This window comes from Haliotis cracherodii, unplaced genomic scaffold, assembly GCF_022045235.1.
Source record: "Haliotis cracherodii isolate W230 unplaced genomic scaffold, xgHalCrac1.p SCAF_14, whole genome shotgun sequence".
Taxonomy (NCBI): Eukaryota; Metazoa; Mollusca; class Gastropoda; order Lepetellida; family Haliotidae; genus Haliotis; species Haliotis cracherodii.
In genome coordinates, this window is record NW_027266269.1 from 13,535,410 (window position 1) to 13,562,185 (window position 26,776).

The 26,776-nt window shown below is 44.0% G+C and overlaps 1 protein-coding gene across 3 annotated transcripts in view; it reads left to right on the forward strand.

Annotated features, from left to right (window-relative positions):
* LOC139461013 (atrial natriuretic peptide receptor 1-like) overlaps positions 1-26,776 on the forward strand; it is a 206,362-nt gene that overhangs the window by 90,030 nt on the left and 89,556 nt on the right. The window contains exon 1 of one of the 3 annotated variants that reach the window (XM_071242486.1): positions 1,955-2,163. The exons of 1 other annotated variant lie outside the window; for it this stretch is intronic. Coding sequence is in view for 1 of the 2 variants with exons in the window: in XM_071242483.1 (XP_071098584.1) it covers positions 4,009-4,774 (766 nt within the window). In the remaining variant the exon portion in view is untranslated. Of the gene's footprint in view, positions 1-1,954; positions 2,164-2,831; positions 4,775-26,776 lie in introns of those variants that run through there. One more of the 3 variants, XM_071242483.1, reaches the window with a different exon arrangement.

Sequence of the window (26,776 nt, forward strand, 5' to 3'; positions counted from 1 at the left end):
CCCTATACCTCTATCTCCTCTACCCCACACCTCTATCTCCTCGACCCTATACCTCTATCTCCTCTACACCATATCTCAATCTCCTCTACCCACACCTCTATCTCCTCTACCCTATATCTCTATCTCCTCTACCCCACACCTCTATCTCCTCGACCCTATACCTCTATCTCCTCTACCCTATATCTCTATCTCCTCTACCCCACACCTGTATCTCCTCTACCCTATATCTCTATCTCCTCTACCCTATATCTCTATCTCCCCTACCCCACACCTCTATCTCCTCTACCCTATATATCTATCTCCTCTACCCTATATCTCTATCTCCTCTACCCTATATATCTATCTCCTCTACCTATATCTCTATCTCCTCTACCCCACACCTCTATCTCCTCGACCCTATACCTCTATCTCCTCTACCCCACATCTCTATCTCCTCTACCCTATATCTCTATCTCATCTAACCAACACCTCTATCTCCTCTACCCCATACCTCTATCTCCTCTACCCCACACCTCTATCTCCTCGACCCTATACCTCTATCTCCTCTACCCTATATCTCTATCTCCTCTACCCTATATCTCTATCTCATCTAACCAACACCTCTATCTCCTCTACCCCATACCTCTATCTCCTCTACCCCACACCTCTATCTCCTCGACCCTATATCTCTATCTCCTCTACCCTATATATCTATCTCCTCTACCCTAAATCTCTATCTCCTCTACCCCACACCTCTATCTCCTCGACCCTATACCTCTATCTCCTCTACCCTATACCTCTATCTCCTCTACCCTATACCTCTATCTCCTCTACCCCACACCTCTATCTCCTCGACCCTATACCTCTATCTCCTCTACCCTATACCTCTATCTCCTCTACCCTATATCTCTATCTCATCTAACCAACACCTCTATCTCCTCTACCCCATACCTCTATCTCCTCTACCCCACACCTCTATCTCCTCGACCCTATACCTCTATCTCCTCTACCAACACCACTATCTCCTCAACCCCATATCTCAATCTCCTCAACCCTATATCTCTATCTCCTCCACCAACACCTCTATCTCCCCTCTCCCCACAACTCTATCTCCTCTACCCTATACCTCTATCTCCTCTACCCTCCGATCTACCCATCACCTGTCCCGCTCCCCTTCTACCCTCTCCGTGTGACTAATGCAAGGCACTGTCTGCCGTCTATAGCTATTCCACGCCTGCAGGAATGTCTCCTACAAGAACCAGTGATTAAGGAATCGTCCTATGGGCGCTATTCTCCTTTAACAACACCAACCGAGTCGACACCTTCCCGACTTAAAGGTCAGGTGGCCTGTATGCGGGAATGTGTTCCATGTGCGCCACGTCTGTGAGGACTACTCCGACAGTCTGAATGAAGGAAACCAGAGCTACCCCCACCGTACTATTGTACAACATTGTTGGCCAACTTAATCCCTTCAATTGCCGTTTATGGATTCATTACATTGCGGCGTTCGTCATTTTGTGAGACCCGGGTTGCTCGATATCAGAGCCCTTGAATACCGCGGCGAATAGTTTAATGGGTGATACTTTATGAAAACTGTTTTCAGTGTGACTTTGTTGTCGTACCTGTTTATACAGAGATATAAAGCCGAGGTGGCGTGTCATGTCCGATATATAGGCGGATATATAGAGGAACATTTCTATGACAAGCAAATTCACAGCTCAAATTATTCGGCCGATGTGGTATCCTTTGTCAGGGCGCAGTTTAGCGAAGTACCAGCCCAGAACGACCACTTTCAAGATTATAATATTCGTTCAGGAAGGGTTTAGTGTTGCAGATTCAATGTCGCATTCGTGTGACATGAATGGCGGAGAAATGTCCACACAAAAGACTTTCACGCAGGGGTATGTGTGACTGCTCGAGAAAACATGCACCAGCTGGAACGCGCGCTGTATTCTAAGTGCATTATGTCGACTGTTTTTCAAGTTGTTTGATCATCAAATGACGGAGTGACATATTCACCAGATCGGACACCACAAACCACAACAATAGAGAGCAAGTTATCCTCAGGGTTTGGATTAATCATGTGCTATTTACGACAGCGTTTTTCAACAAGTCGGGATGGGACAATATTGTGAAATATTCTGTATAATTTGTTTGGATGGCATGGTGACGCGCTTACCTCAGGTACTCTGTTAATATTAATACTATTTCATGATATTTATGTTTATAATAATGAAAGATTGATTGAGGTTTTCATTTTAGAGACATGCAATACCTGTTCTACAACATCAGGGTCGCAAAATTATAAGACGAAAAACATCTCACATATCACGCTATATAATGAAATGAATTGATACCAGTACTGACAATTGATCACCATTGATAGCAATATTGATATCCACCATAGCTAATATGCGCCAACAAATGATAACTATCTTCTCAGTCTTTGCAGATAGTCTTGTCTGTGATTCACAGAAGAAAATGTCAAATTACCTCTCTGATTAGTTTCAAAGCTTCCACGTTTCCAGAAGCAACACTGGTACCGACGAGGTATTAACCAACCTCTCTCTCGTATAAGTATCAGTAATTATTTGAGAAAGACGGCTAAGAAATAAGTTTAAAGCAAATCAATGACGCTCTACAATTGGAATTGACAAGCATAGAATCCTAATGGTATCTGAACAACGTCAAGTCACATGGGATTTAGAGATATCGCGAGAGCCGAGACTCTATGTAATGGCTTTCCCCCTAGCAAGCATGCATTGCTCACAGCATAAGGAAGTCAGTTTCCACTGACGGAGGGCTGGCTGGGTGTGTTTCTATGGCCTGTGTTCTGATTATGTTCTGATTGTGTCCTGATTGTGTTCACCTGTGTCGGTAGAGCAGCATCCCGTGATAGTTTCACGGGATGATTTCAATATTTGTGTCAAATGCTATACGACCCACCTGCTGACTTTGTTGGAGATTAGTTACGACCGTTGACGTATAATAAAATAACCGTATAATGGAACTTTGGTATACATAGAGCTTTCCTATACCAAGGATATGTTGATGAGTGTGTTACCCGGTGACTTTCTGTGATCCAATCAAAAGACATTTACTATGATTGTGTTTTGAACCAGCATTCGTGATCGTGGTACATGTAAACTTTCAAGTGAGGGCAATACAGAAACATCAACCACTCGCGATGACGACTCGACATCAGATCTTCAGTGTCGCCAACAGTTACAATCGGCATTTATTCCATGTGGATTATCCGAGGATTATACTGTTGTTATAATACAAAGACGAAAGAAAGCTCTCTCTATATTCCTTTCATTTAATGTTCGTGGGGTTGTATTCCGTGAGATTATCGAACATAAATGTTCAAGGAAGTTGTATGATAACTTATAAAAAAACACGTTTTCATTTTGTTATGGAAAAGTTACCACTAATCGTTTCAGAGATCATTCACAAAGTCAGAATATCCGAACTCTAATCATTCTGTTCTGGTTAAAAGACGGTTTGTTCTAAAACGCAAATCCGTGAAAGTCTGAGCTGTCGTGTGTTTCTTGCCGTCAGTTGCTATTTGCGAATGGTTGAGTGATGAGCGGCAATTAATTAGCAGCAACATCAACAGTTCACCCGTGTCTACATCATCAACCATCAAACAAAGCAAAAACACAAGAACAAGAAGTACCTGATGGATAAGTTTTTCAACTGTGATCATTTATAGTTGCAACTGTGGAATGGAATTTTTTATCCTTGCTTTGATGACGATCTATGTCCTTTCACTGGCTCAACCACGTGACTAGGAAGTGCTCTCCCGCGAGGAGATAGGAAATGTACTTGGATCTTTTAACACTGTATGGTTGTTCGATCATAGATCAGAGGTGGGCTGGTTAAGAGCGGAACACATCTGGAAACGGTCTGACGGGAGATATTTGTAAGCAGTCTATAGTGTTCACCTCACGTGGCATCTATTACTACCTGAGTGAATACATTTGAAATAATTCACGTTTTGAAAGAGGAAGTTTATCCTATTTTCACATGCAATATGAAACATTCACCACTGGGTGTCGCAAGCGAAGCAGGGAAACACAGTTCATGAGACACCTGGACATATATACAATCAAAATGAATATACGGGTTTTCACCATAATAGTGTCCTCGCTTATTGGATATTCAAAACAAGGGGAGGTAATTAAGATCGGGGTGTTGTTACCTCATCAGGGTAAGTACCCCTGGGTGATTCAAAAAACTAGACCGGCTTTACAACTTGCCGTTGAAAACATCATGTTAAACATGACAGTACTACCTCAACACAATATTAGCCTTGTGATACGGGATTCGCAATGTTCAGAGACTGAGGGGCCGTTAGAAGCTATAGAACTCTACATTCAGAACAGTGCTCATGTCTTTATCGGCCCGGCCTGTGATTATGCGGTCGCACCTGTAGCCAGATTTAGTCCCCGGTGGAAAATACCTGTGCTAAGTTCTGGGGCATTGGTCAGTGCCTTCTCGGACAAGTCGGAGTATAAACTGCTGACAAGGATGTTAGGATCCTACGCCAAGGCCGGCGAGTTCTTCCTGGAACTTATAAAAGTGTTTGGATGGAGGAAAGCCGGATTGTTATATAGTGATTACAAACTTGACCCCAACAAGGGAAAGTCGAACTGTTTCTTCACCATGGAGGCTATATACCTGGCACTCAGTAACACCTACAAGTATAAGCCGTGGCACCATTCGTTCGATATGAAGAAAGGGGATGTCAACTTCAAGGCTATTCTACAAGAGGCCAGGAACAATGCGAGAAGTAAGTACATAGTGACTCATACTGACACACCAACGTGGACGTCGATACCACTCCTCCTGTTCTCAACCCTACCGAGTGTCTCTTGGCTTTCCCTTGGTAGCATTAGTTATTTACCTGAATCACGCCGAAGACCCGGGTTCGATTCCCGACATGGGTACAATGTGTGAAGCCCATTTCTGGTGTCCCCCGCCGTGATATTGCTGGAATATTGCTTAAAGTGGCGTAAAACCATACTCACTCACTCACTTACTCTATACCTGAATAGTCTGTGTGATTCTTTCTCTGTAGTCTAGGACGTCTTTTAGTCCTCTGAGTTTTTTATCAGTCTTTATTTCCTTCTTAGAAAAGATTGTCTTTTGTCTTTTTTTCTTTCTCTCAGTCACCTTGTTTTCTTCCTTCCGCGTGCTCAATGTCTTTCCCTCAAAATATGTGTTTGTTTTCTTTGCATGCATTGTTTTCTGTCCTTCCTCCTCTGACCATCAATGTAAGGGATGATACCTCAGCACCCGCCACCCCGCCCGCCCCCCGGTCTTGAAGCTGCTATGCCCTGTGGTCTCCCTGTTCTGCCACAAGAGCCAGCTAACTCCCATGAGTGGCACTGTCGGAATCATGCACCCCATTGATCAGAAACACAAGCATGGGATACGACGCGTGGACATAGTTTGGCCCCGAACCAGCTGTATCCTGTTACAAAGTAAACACTCCTCAGTCAATTGCATGACGCTTGGGTCGGTTCAGTACTAGAGTTAGTGGAAACCCATCCACCGCTAGTCCGTCACACAGACCCTGAGCGTAGAGTGAGTGAATGAATGCTGTTTAACGCCGCACTCATTGATTTTCCAGCTTATGTCCCGTAGGCCTGTAAATAATCGAATCTTACCACACAAACCATTAGTTTGACAAAATGAGTGAAGGTTAATGTCATCGCGACAAGATAACACACATTCGGCCACGTCATCCGACCTATTTATCAAAGCGATCTCAGCACAACGACGGTCGTAAGTCAGCGTTAAAGTATGGGAGTTACGATCGCCTTAGCGCTAATATCGATGAGAGCAAGCTGTTCTGAACCAGTTCAGTCGACTCTACACCACACATAGGTTACCGGGGACCAATCCAACCCTGGGTTCTCCGGGCGGATGTGAAGACAGCATGTGGGGCGTTATAAATGTGACGTGAAGCTGACAATATCGAGGTTTCTGTCCGACGCGTATCGATCAGTTCATAACAATCATAATATTTTTGTATCAACTAACATCCTGTTTATAGTATTTATTATGTCCTGGTAGATATTCGATATTTGTTTGAGTTTGATATGTTTAAAGTGTAAATGTGGGTTTTTTTGGTCGTGACTTTTTAATGTATTTCCTTGTCAGAGTGTATTCTAACTTGACAGCTGTCTACATTAAACACTCAGGGATGTTGTGTCTACCACAACTCCGTGTTTTAAGTCCATGTATAAATTCCGAGGTGAAACGGATTTCCCCACCAAATCCATTATCCCGAGATGTCTATATACACACCGTGATATTCAACTGCAGAATGCATGTACGTCAGCGCGCCTTCAAATTGTCCAATGCCTTATACAGACAGACATTTTATTTCAGTAACAGGCCACCGGCCCATAATACATTAATATAGCATGATAAATCACACATGCTTGAGCAAAATACATATAACAATTTCATCCATGACATTTCTTGACTTGTAGGTTTTTGCTAAGAATAAACCCACATTATGAAGGACAAGCTTATCACCTGTTTGCATTAGCTGTGTGGATATTATTTGAGATGGATATTCAGTGTAATATGGCGAGAGATACTTTCTCCAGATAGTGGCATATCGTTCACATATAAATATTACATGGTATTCGTCTTTAATATATTTACAGTTTTTGAACAAAAGCAAATGGCAATTTTTTTCATTATGTGGAGTGTCTTAAAAAAGTTGCGTTTGTGCATTGCACAAGTTGCCGAACATGTGATTAACATCGTTCAATCTAAAATAATGTGTCGTCCAAGTTCCACAGTTAAACGGAAATTATTACATCTAAACTTTGAAATATACTAGTATCTCTTAATGTAATGCGGAAAGTCATTTGTTAAACGTTCTGTGTTTAACATAGATTTGTACAGAACATGGTAATTACATTTCGAAGATAATTCCATTGAAGAATGCCAGTTCTATACAGGTTATCTGAGTGTCTTTGCTGAAATTCATTTAGGAATGATGGCATATCGCCGATTTCTTGTTGTATCCAGACTAGTCCGAAACCTAACCTCAACAAAATGTTCTTACTTGATGTAGCCCTTGTCCTTTTTCCCACCTCATCCAGTGATTTTAGCATTACGTTCAGTTAACGAGGTAATCTGTGAGTGTCAAGATGAAGTAGTCTGCACCGATATTTGACTGCTTCTCATATAGATGGACTGTAGAGGGAGTCTGCCACACTCCCCGAGTACCATATTACCGGGTGTATTCTAGGAGACGAAGATGTCGTTAACAGAAGAATATTTTCAATTATTTTTTTGTGCGATGTTCCCCAAACTTCAGCTCCGTTACACAAGATAGGAACGACAACACCGACAAATATTGTAAAATTCCTTATATGTCCACAATGAAGTCCATGTAGATTTGGGGCTAGGTTCTGCCCCCTGAGTCCCGAACGGAGAGTGACATCTGCCGATCAACACGTCATCTAGATGTACCGTGACTGGTTGGAGTGTACAACGTGGCGTCACATCCCGATATAGGCGTGTCACTCAGTCTGCCGCGTCCAACATGGACTCACTCACTAACTGTTTCACTCACTCACTAACTGTTTCACTCACTAACTGTTTCACTCATTCACTAACTGTTTCACTCACTCACTAACTGTTTCACTCACTCACTGTTTCACTCATTCACTAACTGTTTCACTCATTCACTAACTGTTTCACTCACTCACTAACTGTTTCCCTCACTCACTCACTAACTGTTTCACACACTCACTAACTGTTTCACTCACTCACTAACTGTTTCACTCACTCACTTACTGTTTCACTCACTCACTTACTGTTTCACTCGCTCACTAACTGTTTCACTCACTCACTAACTGTTTCACTCACTAACTGTTTCACTCACTCACTAACTGTTTCACTCACTCACTAACTGTTTCACTCACTCACTCACTAACTGTTTCACTCACTAACTGTTTCACTCACTCACTCACTAACTGTTTCACTCACTAACTGTTTCACTCACTCACTTACTGTTTCACTCGCTCACTAACTGTTTCACTCACTCACTAACTGTTTCACTCACTAACTGTTTCACTCACTCACTAACTGTTTCACTCACTCACTAACTGTTTCACTCACTCACTAACTGTTTCACTCACTCACTTACTGTTTCACTCACTCACTTACTGTTTCACTCACTCACTTACTGTTTCACTCGCTCACTAACTGTACTCACTCTGTTTCACTCACTCACTTACTGTTTCACTCACTCACTAACTGTTTCACTCACTCACTAACTGTTGCACTCACTCACTAACTGTTTCACTCACTAACTGTTTCACTCGCTCACTAACTGTACTCACTCTGTTTCACTCATTTCTTACTTGATCAATACACTGATATGAAAGATATAAGCGAAACCGACATAAAAGAAGATGCATGCATGGTATTACCACTTCACCGGTAACCATTACACGAAGTAAATTGTTGTATTTATCCTTGGTCACAGTCTCATTAATGATGCTTTTATCTGTAAGGTCAACTTCATTCTCCCACTTGGCTAGCGAATCCGTCTGTTTGAATTGCTAAAAATTGAAAATATGCATTTCCGCTGACTTGATGAATATTTACTTAAAAACAAGTTTGCTTTTTCCAACTATCACAAAATGAAACTGACATGAGAAAAAAAAAAATGATGGTCTGAAGTTTGCAGGTATAGTGCCTGTATTCATCCCATAAATATACCTTACAATTAAAGTGTTAAGTGCCGCCTCGGTGGCCAGCTGTATTTTGCACCTCTAAATGCGGTATATGCAAAACTAAACAAGACATAGTGTTGATTGAGTCATGAATCAGATAGGAATCCTCCCTGTACACACCCCTCCCAACACGGTGTACAGTTCAGTCGCCATGTGTGGTATTAAATCTTTTATATCGGGGTATAACGTCAACAAGGATTTAACCGGGGAATGCAATATGACACCGCAGCACTGCATCGGTTCCTAGACAAACATACGTGGGCTTAGATCATATGTAAGCTGAGAAGCCTTTTGTTACTTGTTGTCAAAAACACACGTGATGTTGCCTTGATCAGAAAGACCAACGAAGCTCAACAACATGTTACGCTGTCTTTCACTGCACGTGAATATTTTATTTAAGATCGACAGATTTGTTCCCTCTTATTCAAAACATCATCTTATCAACAGACCATCAACGAACAAATGGCCACAGTTGTTTACGCACGTCTTTATGACTATTCCATTCTTGAGCATTGGTCAGTGTTGACCGCTAGTTCAGGGTCAGAAGGAGAGAACCGTGTAAGCTCCTCATAAAGCTCTGTGATTGTACCTCAATTTCCTAGGCCTCATAAACTGAGCAGCGAGCTTAGGAGATAATGCTACTTACATGTGTCAAAGACATTGTTATTACTTTCGTATTGTTGGCGCCTCAGTCTTATTCCAGAAGACGGTCCGCATGTTCCACCAGAATGATTATGTATACATGTTTAGACATATGATTGGGTTCATATATTGAAATACGACTTGGCCGCTACGTCAGATATTGCGAACACCCGTTGTCATCACTGATATAACGTCACAACTGTTTTGTCTTTTACGGCCAGTAGAATGAGTTTCGGTGGATGATCGAGACTGGTTGTTTTCTGACGTTGACGTTTTGTTTTCAGGAAAATATGTTTCGTAGAACATGACAATAATCTTAATGCCACAAGTTTCGGTTGATATGCTGACAGTGTCACATACTTAACTATTCGTCTTCTCTTATTTTGTTGTATTCGTCTGGCCAAAGTATTGTTGTCCGTTTCAGTTTTAAGCCCGTGCTCGTGGGTTTCAGCAATGTGGTGAACATTTAAGACCCGCATCACGCCAGGTTTTCCTCCAACATCACGCTGACACGTCGTGGTAAAAGTGGAATACTGTTCAAAGGGGCGTTAAACCCAACTCACTCAGTTATGCCTCTAGTTTGTGGCATCAGTGAGTGAGTTGGGTTTAACGCCCCTTTAACGGTATTCCAGTAATATCGCGGCGTGTCAGCTTAATGTGGGAGGAAAGTCCGAAGTGATTCAGGTTTCAGACGTTTACCACTTCAGTGAAACCCACGAGCACGGGTATGGTGCTGACAAACCTAGAAACATAATCGTGGCGAACCGGGATTCGAACCCACAATGATAGGTTTCTGACGTGCCCAAGGGACGCAACTCTGCACAGCGAATCGCGGCGCCTTAGACGACTGGGCCACCCGTGCCCCCATTTGTGGCATTACATTCTCACTGGTGAAAACACTCCGGGATGCACCTACCAAATATATGTCGCTCCCTCCGAATGACATCGTAACAAGCAACCCACTGGGTTTGGCAATTATGGAAAGTGTCGCCTCAAAAATTCCTTCCCTTTTCTAACTGCCGTGTCAATTATTAGGAAGTGGAAATATCCAGTTTGGGTAAAGAACACATATTGCGGTGGAGAAGTCGTACATGTTGCTGTGCGTAAAAGGGGAGTGGAGTAGCCTAGTGGTTAAAGCGTTTGCTCGTCACACCTAAGGCCCGGGTTCAAGTCCGTGGGTACAATGTGAGAAGCCCATTTCTGATGTCCCCCGCCGTGATATTGCTGGACTGCTGACAAAAGCGGCGTAATACAATACGCACTTGTGTTTAAACATTTTTTCAAAAGCACCTTGGACAGAACACATTAAATCTTCAACGCGAAAGGTGAGTATATGCATGGGTTTCTAAAGAGATTCACCGTACGACCAACAAGAACATGAAGACACAGTTGCTTTATAAAGATAATAGCCTACTGCTGTGAACTGTTAATGTATATTTCATTAACGGTATTTTCCAAATATCTCTGAATCGTTATTGACCCGACCTTTCAAATTTTACAAACCGTTACAAACCAAGTGTGAATACTTAATGACCCACGCCCAACGTGTTATTGTCATAGAACGACCATTTAAGAGGCCGTTAAAGACGGGGAGTACCATTTCATTCCCTGAATGAAGGCGCCGCAACAATTTAAGTTACCGGAACGGCCAGTGAACAAGTTTACTTTTAAGAGACTTGAGGCTGTTTTTTACCCCAGTATTTTCTGGAACTACTTTGTTTTAAATCGAACCCATATAACTAACACAATGCAATTAGGGACATCTCGAAAGGAATTGCAGCAGATGTTTATACGAAATTACGCGGGAACGGATCAACGGAACGTTTTGTCCAAAATAAATGCAGTGTTTCGAATTTTCTAAAAACACAATATCCAACTATTTCACCGAAAGCACCACCCACAATCCCCTTCCCCGAAAATAGTATAATCTGTTTTTAACATTTGTTTTTTACGTCGCCATTGAGATCCGATTTCAAATCCAAATAGGGAACGTCTTCTGAGAGGTCCGTTGGTACAATCCCATGAACAGACCTGTCTATTCTGTTGTCAGTGCCGATCAAGATAAAACATAAATTTGCACATGCACTATATATTCGTCTGCCTATTGGATGTTTTTGTGCCCTTTGTTAACTGTTTTTTCCCCAGTTCATTGCTAATCACTATAGACAAACGACCGTGTTTTCACTCGGCTTCCCACGTTGGGGCTGTCTTCTTGATATATTTTACGATCGCGTTTTTGTTTCGTTGACGTAACCTTTCAAATGTTCATTTATCTTGTGCGGTGCAGGCGCACGGTGTGTGTGTGCACTTGAACGTGCTAAACAGCGTTTGTGATATGGAATGCGAGGTCAGGGGTCAATCGAAAGCTGTCTAATTAGAAAAAAATCAAAATTTCTCTATTGATGGTCTGTGTTAGATACAAAATAGAAAAGGAACGCCATTCAGTATGCGAGTCAGGTTGTACGTCCAGTCGATATGATTATCATGATTTATATCATCGCTAATCACCATGATAATGTGCGTCACGTTCAAAGCCAGAAATAAGGTCCGTCAATATGGATATGATGCGACCAATATGTCCGGCAACGTGGAAAACTTGTAAAATGAAGATTGATAATGCCTTGATTGAACAGACGGAGACGATTGTCCTAAATGGCGCCGACGGAATTGACACCAAAGATAGGGTAACGTCAGCTACGACAGGGGGCGCAGCGTTTATGTACACGGGTAGACAAAGTGTTGTCTGGAGCGCGGTGGGTTCATGTTGGGAAATGCTAATGGTGCAATGAATATTCAGGTGGGAAGACACCGGTCATGACGGGCGTCATATTTATGATATTGTCTCCGATACTGATGGGAGGAGAGATAGGTTTATATACTGTCATTAGACTTAAATGTGAAATAGTGATATTGACTTCAATGTATCTGCAATCGTGTCTTTAAACATGTGTTAATAAATGACTTAAATCAAACCCGCAATTACAAATCTGGCCATATCCTTCAAAGCGTATACTGTCTGCTTTTTAATTTAGAAGACATGTCGACTTTACTCAAAATATTTCCCTTATAATGCATTTGTTTAATTACACTTTTTTGTCGACATAGATTTTCGCTTGTTATCATATTATTACATTTCTTCATCACAAACTCCATATTCTCAATGCAGAGTTGAAGGATTTTTTTCACAGAATGAATGATAATACTGCTTGTTTAAAGAAGTTATTTTGAAGGATTATATTACCGACCTATGGTGGGACACGTTTGATACAGTAGTGAAAGGCGCCGCAATTGCCTAAGCCTGCATAGTTGTCTCCCCGATTTGTGCCAGGATCCTGTGACCCTAGGTTCGAATCCCAGATTTGCCCTGATTATGTTTCTTGGTTTGTTAGCACCACACCCTGCCCGTAAGGGTCCGCACTCTTAGTCAACGTCTAAACCAGCATCAATTTGAGATTGCTCCAACCATCAAGCTACCCGTGAAAATCTGCGTGAATCTTCCCTTCCAAAACCTCGTCAAGCCAGATGTAGAGAACAAACTGAGAATGCGGCGTCCCCTGCAGCACTCGCCGAGGCATTTCCTCTGCATTGAAATTTACTGTACAAACTCAGTCGCGGCACGGGCCTTCATGGATCAATTTCATTTCCGTTTAGAACCACGCCAGTCACGACACTAACACCATACTGTACGATACATGCATGTACCATGTAACACCATACTGTACGATACATGCATGTACCATGTAACACCATACTGTACGATACATGCATGTACCATGTAACACCATACTGTACGATACATGCATGTACCATGTAACACCATACTGTACGATACATGCATGTACCAGGTACCATCCATGTTGTGCAGAACCATACTCGTCACTGTGACGACATTTGTCTTGCAGCAAGACTGCCAACACCTGACAACAGAAAATGTTCATCACCATAATGCACGGGACATAAACATAAAATAAACAGACCACACTGTAACGGCGACACCACAGGAGATATTAAACTACCCGGGCTTTACATATACCCCACCCAGAAGTAGCGCCCTCTACCTTGAGTGACCTCCCTTTATATCTGGCTTGACCTTCAAGAGAAAACATTTCTAAAAACATTCTAATTCACTCTGTTCAACCGAATGAAATTTCATTTCAGCAACCCATACTTGCGACTATCGGGATCGGGTGGTCAGACTCGACAACTTGGTTGATGCACAGCATCGTTTCCCAATTGCGTGAATTGATGCTCATGATATTAATGATAATCACAAAATTTTCTGATCCAGACTTGATTATTTACAGACCGCCTACGTATAGATGGAATATGGCTGAGTGTGTCGTTAAACAACAAACAAACAAATCCTACATCAAGCTGACACGCAGCCATGTTGCTGAAATACTGTTATAAACAGCGTCCGTCTTACACTGGCACCTGCTCCACATTATCAGCGTTTTTTACCGTTACGAAGTTACTTTCTTTGATGTTACCGACGACAGCAATTATGTTCTTCATTTGTTTTCTAAATTCTTAAGCCTTGATAAAATATATGTACGTAAGTTCAATTATTATTCCTTTGGTACAATTTCGAATTTGGTTGGGAGAGTTTCAGAAATCAAAGTTAAAAATGAAATAAAAAATTTCGATTAACCTTCTCATATCTTAAAGTGGTGGAAACTAATCCTGTTGTATGCGGCCTTTGTGTGTCCTTAGTTCCAGAACCCTATTAATTTCCCTTTTGCCAAGCCCTCTCTGTAAATCCAAATCCATCTGTGATGGGCTGCACGTACGTCAGACAATAGGACCCGGTCATTATTTCACGGAGATTGGATTTGAAACAGTCACAGAATCTACGTCTGCTTTTTCCGACCTGAATAAATGTCGTTTTATAAGTCAGTTTGAGCACTTTGAGCAAACTCGCTCGCTGAGGACTCTGTGTCATGCATTCGAGAAGGAAGTTCTCAGTCTTTCATTTCCACCCACTGCCACCACCCCTTCCGGTTTCCTCGGCCAGATGTCACATATAAACGGAATGCACGTGCAACACGGAGTCGTACGAAATGTACACGTGTCGTCTGCAGAGAGTTTGTTTTGCCACACAACCAGGCCACGCAAAATGAGGACGCTATGACTTGATTTTCAATGGGGAGGGAGGGGATTTTGGTTTTGAGATCATCAATTTTGTTTCAAAAAAATGAATGTTTAAGAGCTCAATTATTTTTTTCAACTTTATAACTGAGCCAAGTAAATCTGAAATGTGGTAGGACAGGTACCCATGATACTCTCGCACTGTTGGTGATCCGTGAAGATCCAGGCTAGAATAGGTCTTCAGCTAACCATGCTTGCCGTAAAAGGCGACTGACGGGATCGGGTGGTCAGACTCGCTGACTTTTTTTTACGCATGTCATCGTATCCCAATGTAAATCGATGCTCATAATGTCAATCACCGGGTTGTCTGGTCCAGACTCGATTATATGCAGACATATAGCTGGATAATTGCTGAATGCGGCGTTAAACAACAAACAACAAACACACTTCTGTTGGTAATGCCATAGTTATACTGCCCCCAATATGCACTGCTGGGGGACTCGTCGTCAACCCGTGGTGATCCCGGGTCAGATCACTGTCTCCCAAACTCTGCCTTGCCGAGACAAACTTTGATAAAAATATCCCGTCACATTAAATCCTAATTCCGCATGTCAGATCAATGTGAACATGTCTTAATTGACAAGCTGGAATGCGAAATTGAGGTCAGTATCAATTTGACCAATGACCGTATTGACCATGGGTCAATACACCTGTGTCGGTCAGTTGTCAATGTCCAAGCCGATCAGAACTTATTATAGTACCGCTGATTCCATGCAGTGACTTACCAGCCAATAAGCTGTTGTTTCAAGGGCTCGGCTTAATACGCGGGTATGAACAGATATGCAATATTATTTAGTTCTTCAGCCGGAAATGCAACACTTGAATCACTGAGCTGGACATAATGTTTCACTGTTACTTTGACCTCAATCCGAAGTGCCTGAAACTTATCCTTTGCCACATTGTAATGTTGAATGATGGTCACAATGTGTTGTGATCGTGGGTTACAGTTAACGGTAGTACGGCTACTCTCGCCTCTATTCAGATTCTGTCAGATTATGACCAAAGGTTTGATCAAGTTAAGTTAAAGCCAGGTTGCAGCTGATTTAACGGGGAGTATATATGATAGTAGTGTTCGGATTAAATGACATAATCGAAGGTTGATCTGAATATACAAACAACCTCGTCATCGAACGCAGTCTTGCGTAATCAAACGCAAACAACTTCTCCCTCTCTCGAGTTCTCGGTTGGGGTGCTCCATTCAACAATCATGATTTTACACATGTGTCATACTGGGGATTTATATCATTTCCGTTAACACAGTCTGGTTGTTGCCCCAAGAATGGACTTTTTTCACCAAGAATTGGACGGTTTTTTTAACCAAGAATGGACGTTTTTCACCAAGAATGGACGTTTTGCACCTAGAATTGACGTTTTTGCACCGATGTGAGGAAGCGATGCAATTTGAAGCTTAACCACTGGTGTCTTCGTGTATATTTTTATAAATATGATTGATTTCAATTCGTAATTATTTTTTTTAATTTGACGTTTACACGATATACGGCTTTTCCATCTTCCTCATTTAATTCCACACCAACGATAAAAAGGTAGCTCTAACATAGAAAATAGAAAAAAACTGAGTTGACGAACGTCCTTTGGCGGTCATTTCTCACATGGCTAGATGACACACCAGATACTACAGGGAGCCGCGGGAATCAATATGGCTACGATAAGCCTTTAACCCCATAATGTGATTGCCGTTATATTGACCCTGTTAGGAGACCGGGGAGCCCTCTGTCATTAGCAGCATGTCGATATGTCTCAGAACTCCACACAGCACTCGGTATATACAGAAGCTTTACTGTCACTCTGTGATGTGATCATTTCATTCAAGATGTCTGATCTGTGGATGGTGTTCTGTAGGGTCGCATGATTTATTACAGACAGTTGGTTAATGACAGTGATCATTTAGCAGTTGATGTGTATTGTGGTAATTTCCTGTTTAATGTGACTGATAAGTAAATATGTCATGATGCGAATAACGATCACATTACATTTGGGATAATGTTTATTGCAAATCATGAAAATATGAAACTAAGACATATTATGGCGTGCTGAACGGTCCTGCTGAGTGCCAGTTGTAAAGACCGGTTGAACATCTTATTGTTGGAAATAGAACCTAAGGTCAGCGTTAAAACTATTGTATTAATACAATCCCTTTGTATTATTGGAAATGCATTGTTGCGTGAATAATGTTAATTTGTAAAAACAAACTGTTCTCCCGGAGAAAAACATTAACCTTTAAGACAGCAGCTGTATAATCAGTTTAAAATATATGATGATGTCATAACTTCTTCACGGACATCCCAAGAAAACAACTAATTAGATTGTTAACGCAAACGAGAGCAATAAATCCACCGATCTCTGTCATCATGTTGCAATAAATACCACAAACAAGAGAGGAACGTCAGTTTAGTGAAATAAGAGAATATATCTGGCGTATCGTGTGGTAAGGGGTATTTGTATGAAAAAATGAAATTATATTTGCAAATGTCTGTCTGAACATTTTAAAAAGGTTCCAGCATGATATACTGAGCCGCAAAAGAAACGTCACCATGGATAGATTATATGAGAAACCTTATTTGTCCAAACACTGTGAACATACTTTGAAAAGTACTAAAAATATGAAACTTGGCAAAACTGATGATCAAGGTTGAAATAAAAGTATGAAATGTTCTTAACGTGAACACTAGTCTCTGAGACAATGGCATCGCAAGTCAGTATTTCATGTGTCCGCCATGTGCATTGGTGACTTCCGTGCAACGTCGATACATGGAATGGATGAGGCGCTTGAGTCCACACTCGGAGGAACGCCTGACGCAGTTCAGCTGCATTTGTCGGACTTGGTCGAACGTCATTTGAATCTCGTCCCACAGTTGCTCAATCGGGACTGAAGGCAGGCCACTGCATGGTTCTGATGCCATTCTGCTGGAGGAAGTAATTCGCTGTTCTCGCAGTTTGGGCACGGGCGTTATCATGCTGAAACTCGTGGTTGCGGCGACGTGCCAAATGAGGTATGGCGTGTGGTCTCAATACTTGATCAATGTACCGAGCTGCTTTGACACCATTGCCTCTCCCTGGACCGATGTTCTGGAAGACCACAGGGTAGACCCTCTGTGCAAGACTAATTCCACCCCACACCATGATGCTCGAACCATCCAACGAGTCTCTCACAACAACACAAGCATCCGAATAACGTTTCCCACGGCGTCGCCATACACTCTCTCTGCCATCTGCTGTTAAGATACAGTAACGGCTCTCGTCTGAGAAGAGGACTCTTCTCCACTGCTGGTGGCGCAAATGCTGGTGCTGTGTTGCCCACTGAAGACGGTCCCGGCGATGACGTAGTGTCAGAATGGGTCCTCGGTGTGGCCTGTGACAGTGGAAGTGTCTGCTCGTCAATCGTCGACGCACGGTGTCCGCACTAATGTGTCGCTTGTGTGTCCCCATGGTCTGTCAAGCAGTTTCCACAGCAGTAACAAAGCGATCTTGAAGATGCTGTCGCATCTTGGTGACCCTTGGCCTTCAACTACATGGTCGGTCATCTGTAGTGTTGGGGGTCTGGTACCGTTGCTGGAGCCTTTATATGGTCCGTACGTGGACTTGAAATGCATTGGCTACTTGCGGGCGGTTTGTCCTGCTTGCAATCGTCCAAGGGCTTGGTGTCGCTGATTTTTTGACAATTTTGGCATGTGGTAGCAATTCAATAACGAATGAATGTTATCCGATCTGGGGAGATTTTTATAGGGCAAGAAATGGGGGAACGCATGTGCATTTCAATTTGCACGGAACTCACGTGCATCGGGTTACAATGGCCGTTGCCGTGATGCGTTTGGGCGATCGGTTTTATTGTCATCTGCTTTGGGTTTTTTTGTCATCAAATTTCATTTTTTAAGGACAAAGTAATGTTAAATTTTAGAAACTTTGAAAAAAACCTAGATATTTAAATTGCAACTTTTCATGCAATGTTACTTGGGGTGACGTTTCTTTTGCAGTTCAGTATAGTATCCCGACTTAGACAAAATTGGTTGGTTGGTTGGTTTGTTGTTTAACGCCGCACTGAGCAATATTCCAGCTACATGACGGCAGACTGTAAAAAATCGAGTCTGGACCCAACAATCCAGTGATTTATGTCATGAGCATCGATCCACTCAATTGGTATCGATGACATGCATCAACCAAGTCAGCGAGCCTGACCACCCGATCCCGATAGTCGCCTTTTACGACAAGCATAATCACCCTTTACGGCAAGCATGGGTTGCTGAAGACCTATTCTACCCCGGCGTCTTCACGGGTCTAGACAAAACTGGACAGCTTGACAACGGTAAATGGATCTATACCGAAACGTCGCTTTTTACGGTATTAAAGGACCACCTCCGTGGTCTAGTGGTAGAGCGTCAGCCCGGAGAGCGGAAGGTCCGGGGTTCGATCCCCAGCCGCGTCATACCAAAAGACGTTAAAAGATGGTACTTGTTGTTACCCTGTCTGGCCCTCTGCATTAACGGGCTAAAACAAGGACTGGTCGGCTCGGAGTCAGTATACTGTGTCTGAGTGGGGTATTCATGTTAAACTGCGGCATGGTATCTCAGTGTGCTAGCAGTATTAATCGGCATCAGTCCGGACTAGTACAAGCAGCCACACACACACATACACGAGCATGCACGTCGCTATATAAGTGCAATAATCTTGGACGCGATGTTAAACCCCATTTCAACTCAACTACAGTATTAAAGAAGTTGTTATCCCAAAAATGTGTCTACCTTGTCATCCGTCAACGTCTTAGTAATGCCTACCAAACAATATATCCTGCGTTTGTCTAAGAGACGAGTAAATTGTATCGTGTGGTCAGGATCGCTGATACGGTTGAGAGTCACCGTATCTCGACGCGGTAGGACGTTGTTCGCAATATCAACCACTGGTTTGTCCGACCAAGACTTGATTACTTGAAGTTTGCTAACTGCGGCGTAAAACAACACACAAATACATGCCTTGGGTTTCAGGAAGCGTGAAATGGAGATGTACTTATCGGCCACTTAGCTGCACAGCCGGATATCAAAGTTGATGTTAACAGTCGGAACTACAATAGTTGTTGCTGTTGTTGAGGTGGTTTATTTACAACGCTGATATTGGGTGTTGTTTCTACATTTAAAAACGGGGTTCATTTTAAAACATTTGCATTTGATATATTATAACACTTATATTTAGATATCGCGGACGTTATAACGGCAGCTTACGTCGACGATATAACATTGTTGGTGTTATAACATTGATAATTTAATAACCTTAACGTTGATAAAAATGCCGAGGAAGTTATATATAAAGTTGATGTTGATGAAAGTGAACTCTACCGTCTCTGGAAGAGGTGTGGACTTTAGGCCCAATGCAGGCCGTGACTGGTGTGTTTCGAGGCAAGAAGCCATCAATTTTGATACACAGCGCTGGGAATAGTTTTGTCAGCGCAGCGTTCGATTACGAGATTTACAAAGACGATTGTGTTTAATTTCCTATTATCCTTGGATTGACCGTCCAGTGACCTGTATGACAGTTAGGTCCCATGTTCAGATGTCATGGTACATAGATGTATAAAGCTTGGCCTGGGCAGTGCTGTAAAGTACAATATCAATACAATACCGATACAATCTTGTGTACGTTGCCAGTTCCGTACAAAATTGGTAATTGTGAATGATTTTACAGAGGTATATTTATCTTAAATTATTTATCACACGAATGTAGGGCACCGACTGCACGAAGTGTCCTAAATGTGCAATATTGCCGCAAAGGCATTATCTCTCAGAGTTTGATTAATGTTTATTGCAGATATCGAACAATGGTAACGAGTGTGTAAAAGAGGGATTTATTTTACGCCATATTAGCACAATCCCATCAATATCACGACAGGGGACACCAGAATGTATCACAGAGGAGGACGAGGGACTTGAATGCCCTTAACACAGAACACATTATTTAATGGTGTCTATCTATTGAGAGACCCTCACTGGGACGCTTAAGATATCCCACGAAAAGGCATATGATTGATATTGATCGTTTTATAAAATGTCACTCTTTATCAAAACCTTCCCTTGTAAACAAGGAACAACTATTTCTACATGTTAATGACAGTCAACATTCAGTAGGTACATGGAGGCCGAGATTACTGATATCTTTACCCCCTTAGTTATTGGTTCATTCATGCCGTGATCTCTCCCCAGCCAGTTACACCACTAACAAGTCGTCACTGTTTCATCCTCCATGCTATCTTTCCCCGTCACCGCCTGGCTTGATTGAGACGTACTGCTCTTCCCAAGGGCTCGTTTCGCGCATGAGCAGATCGGCTAATCTTTCGAGCCTGCGCAGTGAGTTCAGTGGACATACGGAGCTGGCGAAGCAAACGAATCCGTAATTAGAGTCACTGGAAACAGATAGGCCTGTTTGTGTCGCCAAGAACAGACACACGATGGAAAGTGATTGTCTGAAAGGATTCATTTTCCACGTTTGTACCTACACACATCTTTGCTAAGACACCACGCTTCGCACAGGCGGGTTGACAAGTGTACACAAACAGATTAGTTCTCAAACCAATGTAGTCTAATGTGGACACTCATTCACTTTTCGCTTGGTGACCTCAGTACTGAGTTTAGAAGTCAGGTTCGAATGAGTAGTCGTTAGGAAAATAGTCCAAGTTTACGGACACAAAAGCAGGTCAATTTGTGTTTTTATTGCTTGCTTCGTGTTTTAAAAAGTGATGAAATAAACGTCCGTGCAACTTTCTCGCGTAAAATATTGTGTTGTGGACTTAGATGAACATGCGGGTTAGAATAGGTCTTCAGCAACCCATGCTTGCCATAAAAGGCGACTATGCTTGTCAAAAGAGGCGACTAACGGGATCGGGTGGTCAGGCTCGCTGACTTGGTTGATGCATGTCGTCGTATCCCAGTTGCATGCGGTCGGGTCGTGTTTCAAATATTTCGAACACATGTACCGAATTTCATGATATTATAATAAGTAATCTTGATTATGATTGAAACGATTTCGAAATCGGTTGTCTAGGCCTCTGGGGAGGACTGGCATATAAAACATGAAACTCTTTCAATCACCAGGATAAGTATGGGCTACTTATCCGACTGTCTAAGAATCCTATGTTCAGAGAAGGTTGTCTATCGCTGATTGTTGTCGTGAACTATTGCTGGGCTAAATAATTAACTTTGTAGCCGCGAGCGCTTGGATAGAAACTTTCGCTTCCGTCCCTCGCAAGTTAATAGTGCAAGAAACTCAGGAGTGAGCGTGAACAGTTGTACTTATCGCTGTATCGTACATTGCACACTGGGTAATCATACAACACGTCCTGGTGGGCCACGTTTAAGTAATTAGTGAAATTAGTCAAGAAAACGGCAAGTTTTTCACTTGATCAAACTCCTTCGGATACAGAATATGTACCACAGGGTTGATGGATGGCATTGTTAGTGGGAAGTGCAGCGACGTGGTTAGTGGTAGGAAGTGGTTAGTGGAGGGAAGTGGTTTGTGGTAGGAAGTGGTTAGTGGAGGGAAGTGGTTTGTGGTAGGAAGTGGTTAGTGGAGGGAAGTGGTTTGTGGTAGGAAGTGGTTAGTGGAGGGAAGTGGTTTGTGGTAGGAAGTGGTTAGTGGAGGGAAGTGGTTAGTGGAGGGAAAGGTTAGTGGAGGGAAGTGGTTTGTAGAGGGAAGTGGTTAGTGGAGGGAAGTGGTTAGTGGAGGGAAGTGGTTGGTGGAGGGAAGTGGTTTGTGGTAGGAAGTGGTTTGTTGAGGGAAGTGGTTAGTGGAGGGAAGTGGTTTGTGGAGGGAAGTGGTTAGTGGAGGGAAGTGGTTTGTGGAGGGAAGTGGTTGGTGGAGGGAAGTGGTTAGTGGAGGGAAGTGGTTAGTGGAGGGAAGTGGTTAGTGGTAGGAAGTGGTTAGTGGAGGGAAAGGTTAGTGGAGGGAAAGGTTTGTGGAGGGAAGTGGTTTGTGGTAGGAAGTGGTTAGTGGAGGGAAGTGGTTAGTGGAGGGAAGTGGTTAGTGGAGGGAAGTGGTTAGTGGAGGGAAGTGGTTAGTGGTGGGAAGTGGTTTGTGGTAGGAAGTGGTTTGTGGAGGGAAGTGGTTTGTGGGGGGAAGTGTTTAGTGGAGGGAAGTGGTTTGTGGTAGGAAGGGGTTTGTGGAGGGAAGTGGTTAGTGGTGGGAAGTGGTTTGTGGAGGGAAGTGGTTAGTGGTGGGAAGTGGTTGGTGGAGGGAAGTGGTTGGTGGAGGGAAGTGGTTAGTGGAGGGAAGTGGTTAGTGGAGGGAAGTGTTTAGTGGAGGGAAGTGGTTTGTGGTAGGAAGGGGTTTGTGGAGGGAAGTGGTTAGTGGTGGGAAGTGGTTTGTGGAGGGAAGTGGTTAGTGGTGGGAAGTGGTTGGTGGAGGGAAGTGGTTGGTGGAGGGAAGTGGTTTGTGGAGGGAAGTGGTTAGTGGTGGGAAGTGGTTAGTGGAGGGAAGTGGTTAGTGGAGGGAAGTGGTTTGTGGAGGGAAGTGGTTGGTGGAGGGAAGTGGTTAGTGGAGGGAAGTGGTTGGTGGTAGGAAGTGGTTAGTGGTGGGAAGTGGTTAGTGGTGGGAAGTGGTTAGTGGAGGGAAGTGGTTAGTGGAGGGAAGTGGTTAGTGGAGGGAAGTGGTTAGTGGAGGGAAGTGGTTAGTGGTGGGAAGTGGTTTGTGGTGGGAAGTGGTTAGTGGTGGGAAGTGGTTAGTGGAGGGAAGTGGTTAGTGGAGGGAAGTGGTTAGTGGAGGGAAGTGGTTAGTGGAGGGAAGTGGTTAGTGGAGGGAAGTGGTTTGTGGTGGGAAGTGGTTAGTGGAGGGAAGTGGTTAGTGGAGGGAAGTGGTTAGTGGAGGGAAGTGGTTAGTGGTGGGAAGTGGTTAGTGGTGGGAAGTGGTTAGTGGAGGGAAGTGGTTTGTGGAGGGAAGTGGTTAGTGGAGGGAAGTGGTTTGTGGAGGGAAGTGGTTAGTGGTGGGAAGTGGTTAGTGGAGGGAAGTGGTTAGTGGTAAGAAGTGGTTAGTGGTGGGAAGTGGTTAGTGGAGGGAAGTGGTTTGTGGAGGGAAGTGGTTAGTGGAGGGAAGTGGTTTGTGGAGGGAAGTGGTTAGTGGAGGGAAGTGGTTAGTGGTGGGAAGTGGTTAGTGGAGGGAAGTGGTTTGTGGAGGGAAGTGGTTTGTGGTAGGAAATGGTTTGTGGAGGGAAGTGGTTTGTGGAGGGAAGTGGTTTGTGGAGGGAAGTGGTTTGTGGAGGGAAGTGGTTTGTGGTGGGAAGTGATTAGTGGTGGGAAGTGGTTTGTGGAGGGAAGTGGTTAGTGGAGGGAAGTGGTTAGTGGAGGGAAGTGGTTAGTGGAGGGAAGTGGTTAGTGGAGGGAAGTGGTTTGTGGAGGGAAGTGGTTAGTGGAGGGAAGTGGTTAGTGGAGGGAAGTGGTTTGTGGAGGGAAGTGGTTAGTGGAGGGAAGTGGTTAGTGGAGGGAAGTGGTTTGTGGAGGGAAGTGGTTAGTGGAGGGAAGTGGTTGGTGGTGGGAAAGGTTAGTGGAGGGAAGTGGTTAGTGGAGGGAAGTGGTTAGTGGAGGGAAATGGTTAGTGGTGGGAAGTGGTTAGTGGAGGGAAAGGTTAGTGGAGGGAAGTGGTTTGTGGAGGGAAGTGGTTAGTGGAGGGAAGTGATTTGTGGAGGGAAGTGGTTAGTGGAGGGAAGTGGTTAGTGGTATGAAGTGGTTAGTGGAGGGAAGTGGTTAGTGGAGGGAAGTGGTTAGTGGGGGGAAGTGGTTAGTGGTAGGAAGTGGTTAGTGGAGGGAAGTGGTTAGTGGTATGAAGTGGTTAGTGGAGGGAAGTGGTTAGTGGTATGAAGTGGTTAGTGGAGGGAAGTGGTTAGTGGAGGGAAGTGGTTTGTTGAGGGAAGTGGTTAGTGGAGGGAAGTGGTTTGTGGAGGGAAGTGGTTAGTGGAGGGAAGTGATTTGTGGAGGGAAGTGGTTAGTGGAGGGAAGTGGTTAGTGGAGGGAAGTGGTTAGTGGTAGGAAGTGGTTAGTGGAGGGAAGTGGTTAGTGGTGGGAAGTGGTTTGTTGAGGGAAGTGGTTAGTGGAGGGAAGTGGTTTGTGGAGGGAAGTGGTTAGTGGAGGGAAGTGGTTAGTGGTGGGAAGTGGTTAGTGGAGGGAAGTGGTTAGTGGAGGGAAGTGGTTTGTTGAGGGAAGTGGTTAGTGGAGGGAAGTGGTTAGTGGAGGGAAGTGGTTTGTTGAGGGAAGTGGTTAGTGGAGGGAAGTGGTTAGTGGAGGGAAGTGGTTTGTGGAGGGAAGTGGTTAGTGGAGGGAAGTGATTTGTGGTAGGAAGTGGTTGGTGGAGGGAAGTGGTTTGTGGTAGGAAGTGGTTGGTGGAGGGAAGTGGTTTGTGGTAGGAAGTGGTTAGTGGAGGGAAGTGGTTTGTGGAGGGAAGTGGTTAGTGGTGGGAAGTGGTTAGTGGTGGGAAGTGGTTAGTGGAGGGAAGTGGTTTGTGGAGGGAAGTGGTTAGTGGAGGGAAGTGGTTTGTGGAGGGAAGTGGTTAGTGGTGGGAAGTGGTTAGTGGAGGGAAGTGGTTAGTGGTAGGAAGTGGTTAGTGGTGGGAAGTGGTTAGTGGAGGGAAGTGGTTTGTGGAGGGAAGTGGTTAGTGGAGGGAAGTGGTTTGTGGAGGGAAGTGGTTAGTGGAGGGAAGTGGTTAGTGGTGGGAAGTGGTTAGTGGAGGGAAGTGGTTTGTGGAGGGAAGTGGTTTGTGGTAGGAAATGGTTTGTGGAGGGAAGTGGTTTGTGGAGGGAAGTGGTTTGTGGAGGGAAGTGGTTTGTGGAGGGAAGTGGTTTGTGGTGGGAAGTGATTAGTGGTGGGAAGTGGTTTGTGGAGGGAAGTGGTTAGTGGAGGGAAGTGGTTAGTGGAGGGAAGTGGTTAGTGGAGGGAAGTGGTTAGTGGAGGGAAGTGGTTTGTGGAGGGAAGTGGTTAGTGGAGGGAAGTGGTTAGTGGAGGGAAGTGGTTTGTGGAGGGAAGTGGTTAGTGGAGGGAAGTGGTTAGTGGAGGGAAGTGGTTTGTGGAGGGAAGTGGTTAGTGGAGGGAAGTGGTTGGTGGTGGGAAAGGTTAGTGGAGGGAAGTGGTTAGTGGAGGGAAGTGGTTAGTGGAGGGAAATGGTTAGTGGTGGGAAGTGGTTAGTGGAGGGAAAGGTTAGTGGAGGGAAGTGGTTTGTGGAGGGAAGTGGTTAGTGGAGGGAAGTGATTTGTGGAGGGAAGTGGTTAGTGGAGGGAAGTGGTTAGTGGTATGAAGTGGTTAGTGGAGGGAAGTGGTTAGTGGAGGGAAGTGGTTAGTGGGGGGAAGTGGTTAGTGGTAGGAAGTGGTTAGTGGAGGGAAGTGGTTAGTGGTATGAAGTGGTTAGTGGAGGGAAGTGGTTAGTGGTATGAAGTGGTTAGTGGAGGGAAGTGGTTAGTGGAGGGAAGTGGTTTGTTGAGGGAAGTGGTTAGTGGAGGGAAGTGGTTTGTGGAGGGAAGTGGTTAGTGGAGGGAAGTGATTTGTGGAGGGAAGTGGTTAGTGGAGGGAAGTGGTTAGTGGAGGGAAGTGGTTAGTGGTAGGAAGTGGTTAGTGGAGGGAAGTGGTTAGTGGTGGGAAGTGGTTTGTTGAGGGAAGTGGTTAGTGGAGGGAAGTGGTTTGTGGAGGGAAGTGGTTAGTGGAGGGAAGTGGTTAGTGGTGGGAAGTGGTTAGTGGAGGGAAGTGGTTAGTGGAGGGAAGTGGTTTGTTGAGGGAAGTGGTTAGTGGAGGGAAGTGGTTAGTGGAGGGAAGTGGTTTGTTGAGGGAAGTGGTTAGTGGAGGGAAGTGGTTAGTGGAGGGAAGTGGTTTGTGGAGGGAAGTGGTTAGTGGAGGGAAGTGATTTGTGGTAGGAAGTGGTTGGTGGAGGGAAGTGGTTTGTGGTAGGAAGTGGTTGGTGGAGGGAAGTGGTTTGTGGTAGGAAGTGGTTAGTGGAGGGAAGTGGTTTGTGGAGGGAAGTGGTTAGTGGAGGGAAGTGGTTTGTGGTAGGAAGTGGTTGGTGGAGGGAAGTGGTTTGTGGTAGGAAGTGGTTAGTGGAGGGAAGTGGTTTGTGGTAGGAAGTGGTTGGTGGAGGGAAGTGGTTAGTGGAGGGAAGTGATTTGTGGAGGGAAGTGGTTTGTGGAGGGAAGTGGTTAGTGGAGGGAAGTGGTTAGTGGTATGAAGTGGTTAGTGGTGGGAAGTGTTGAGTAGATGGGACTTGTT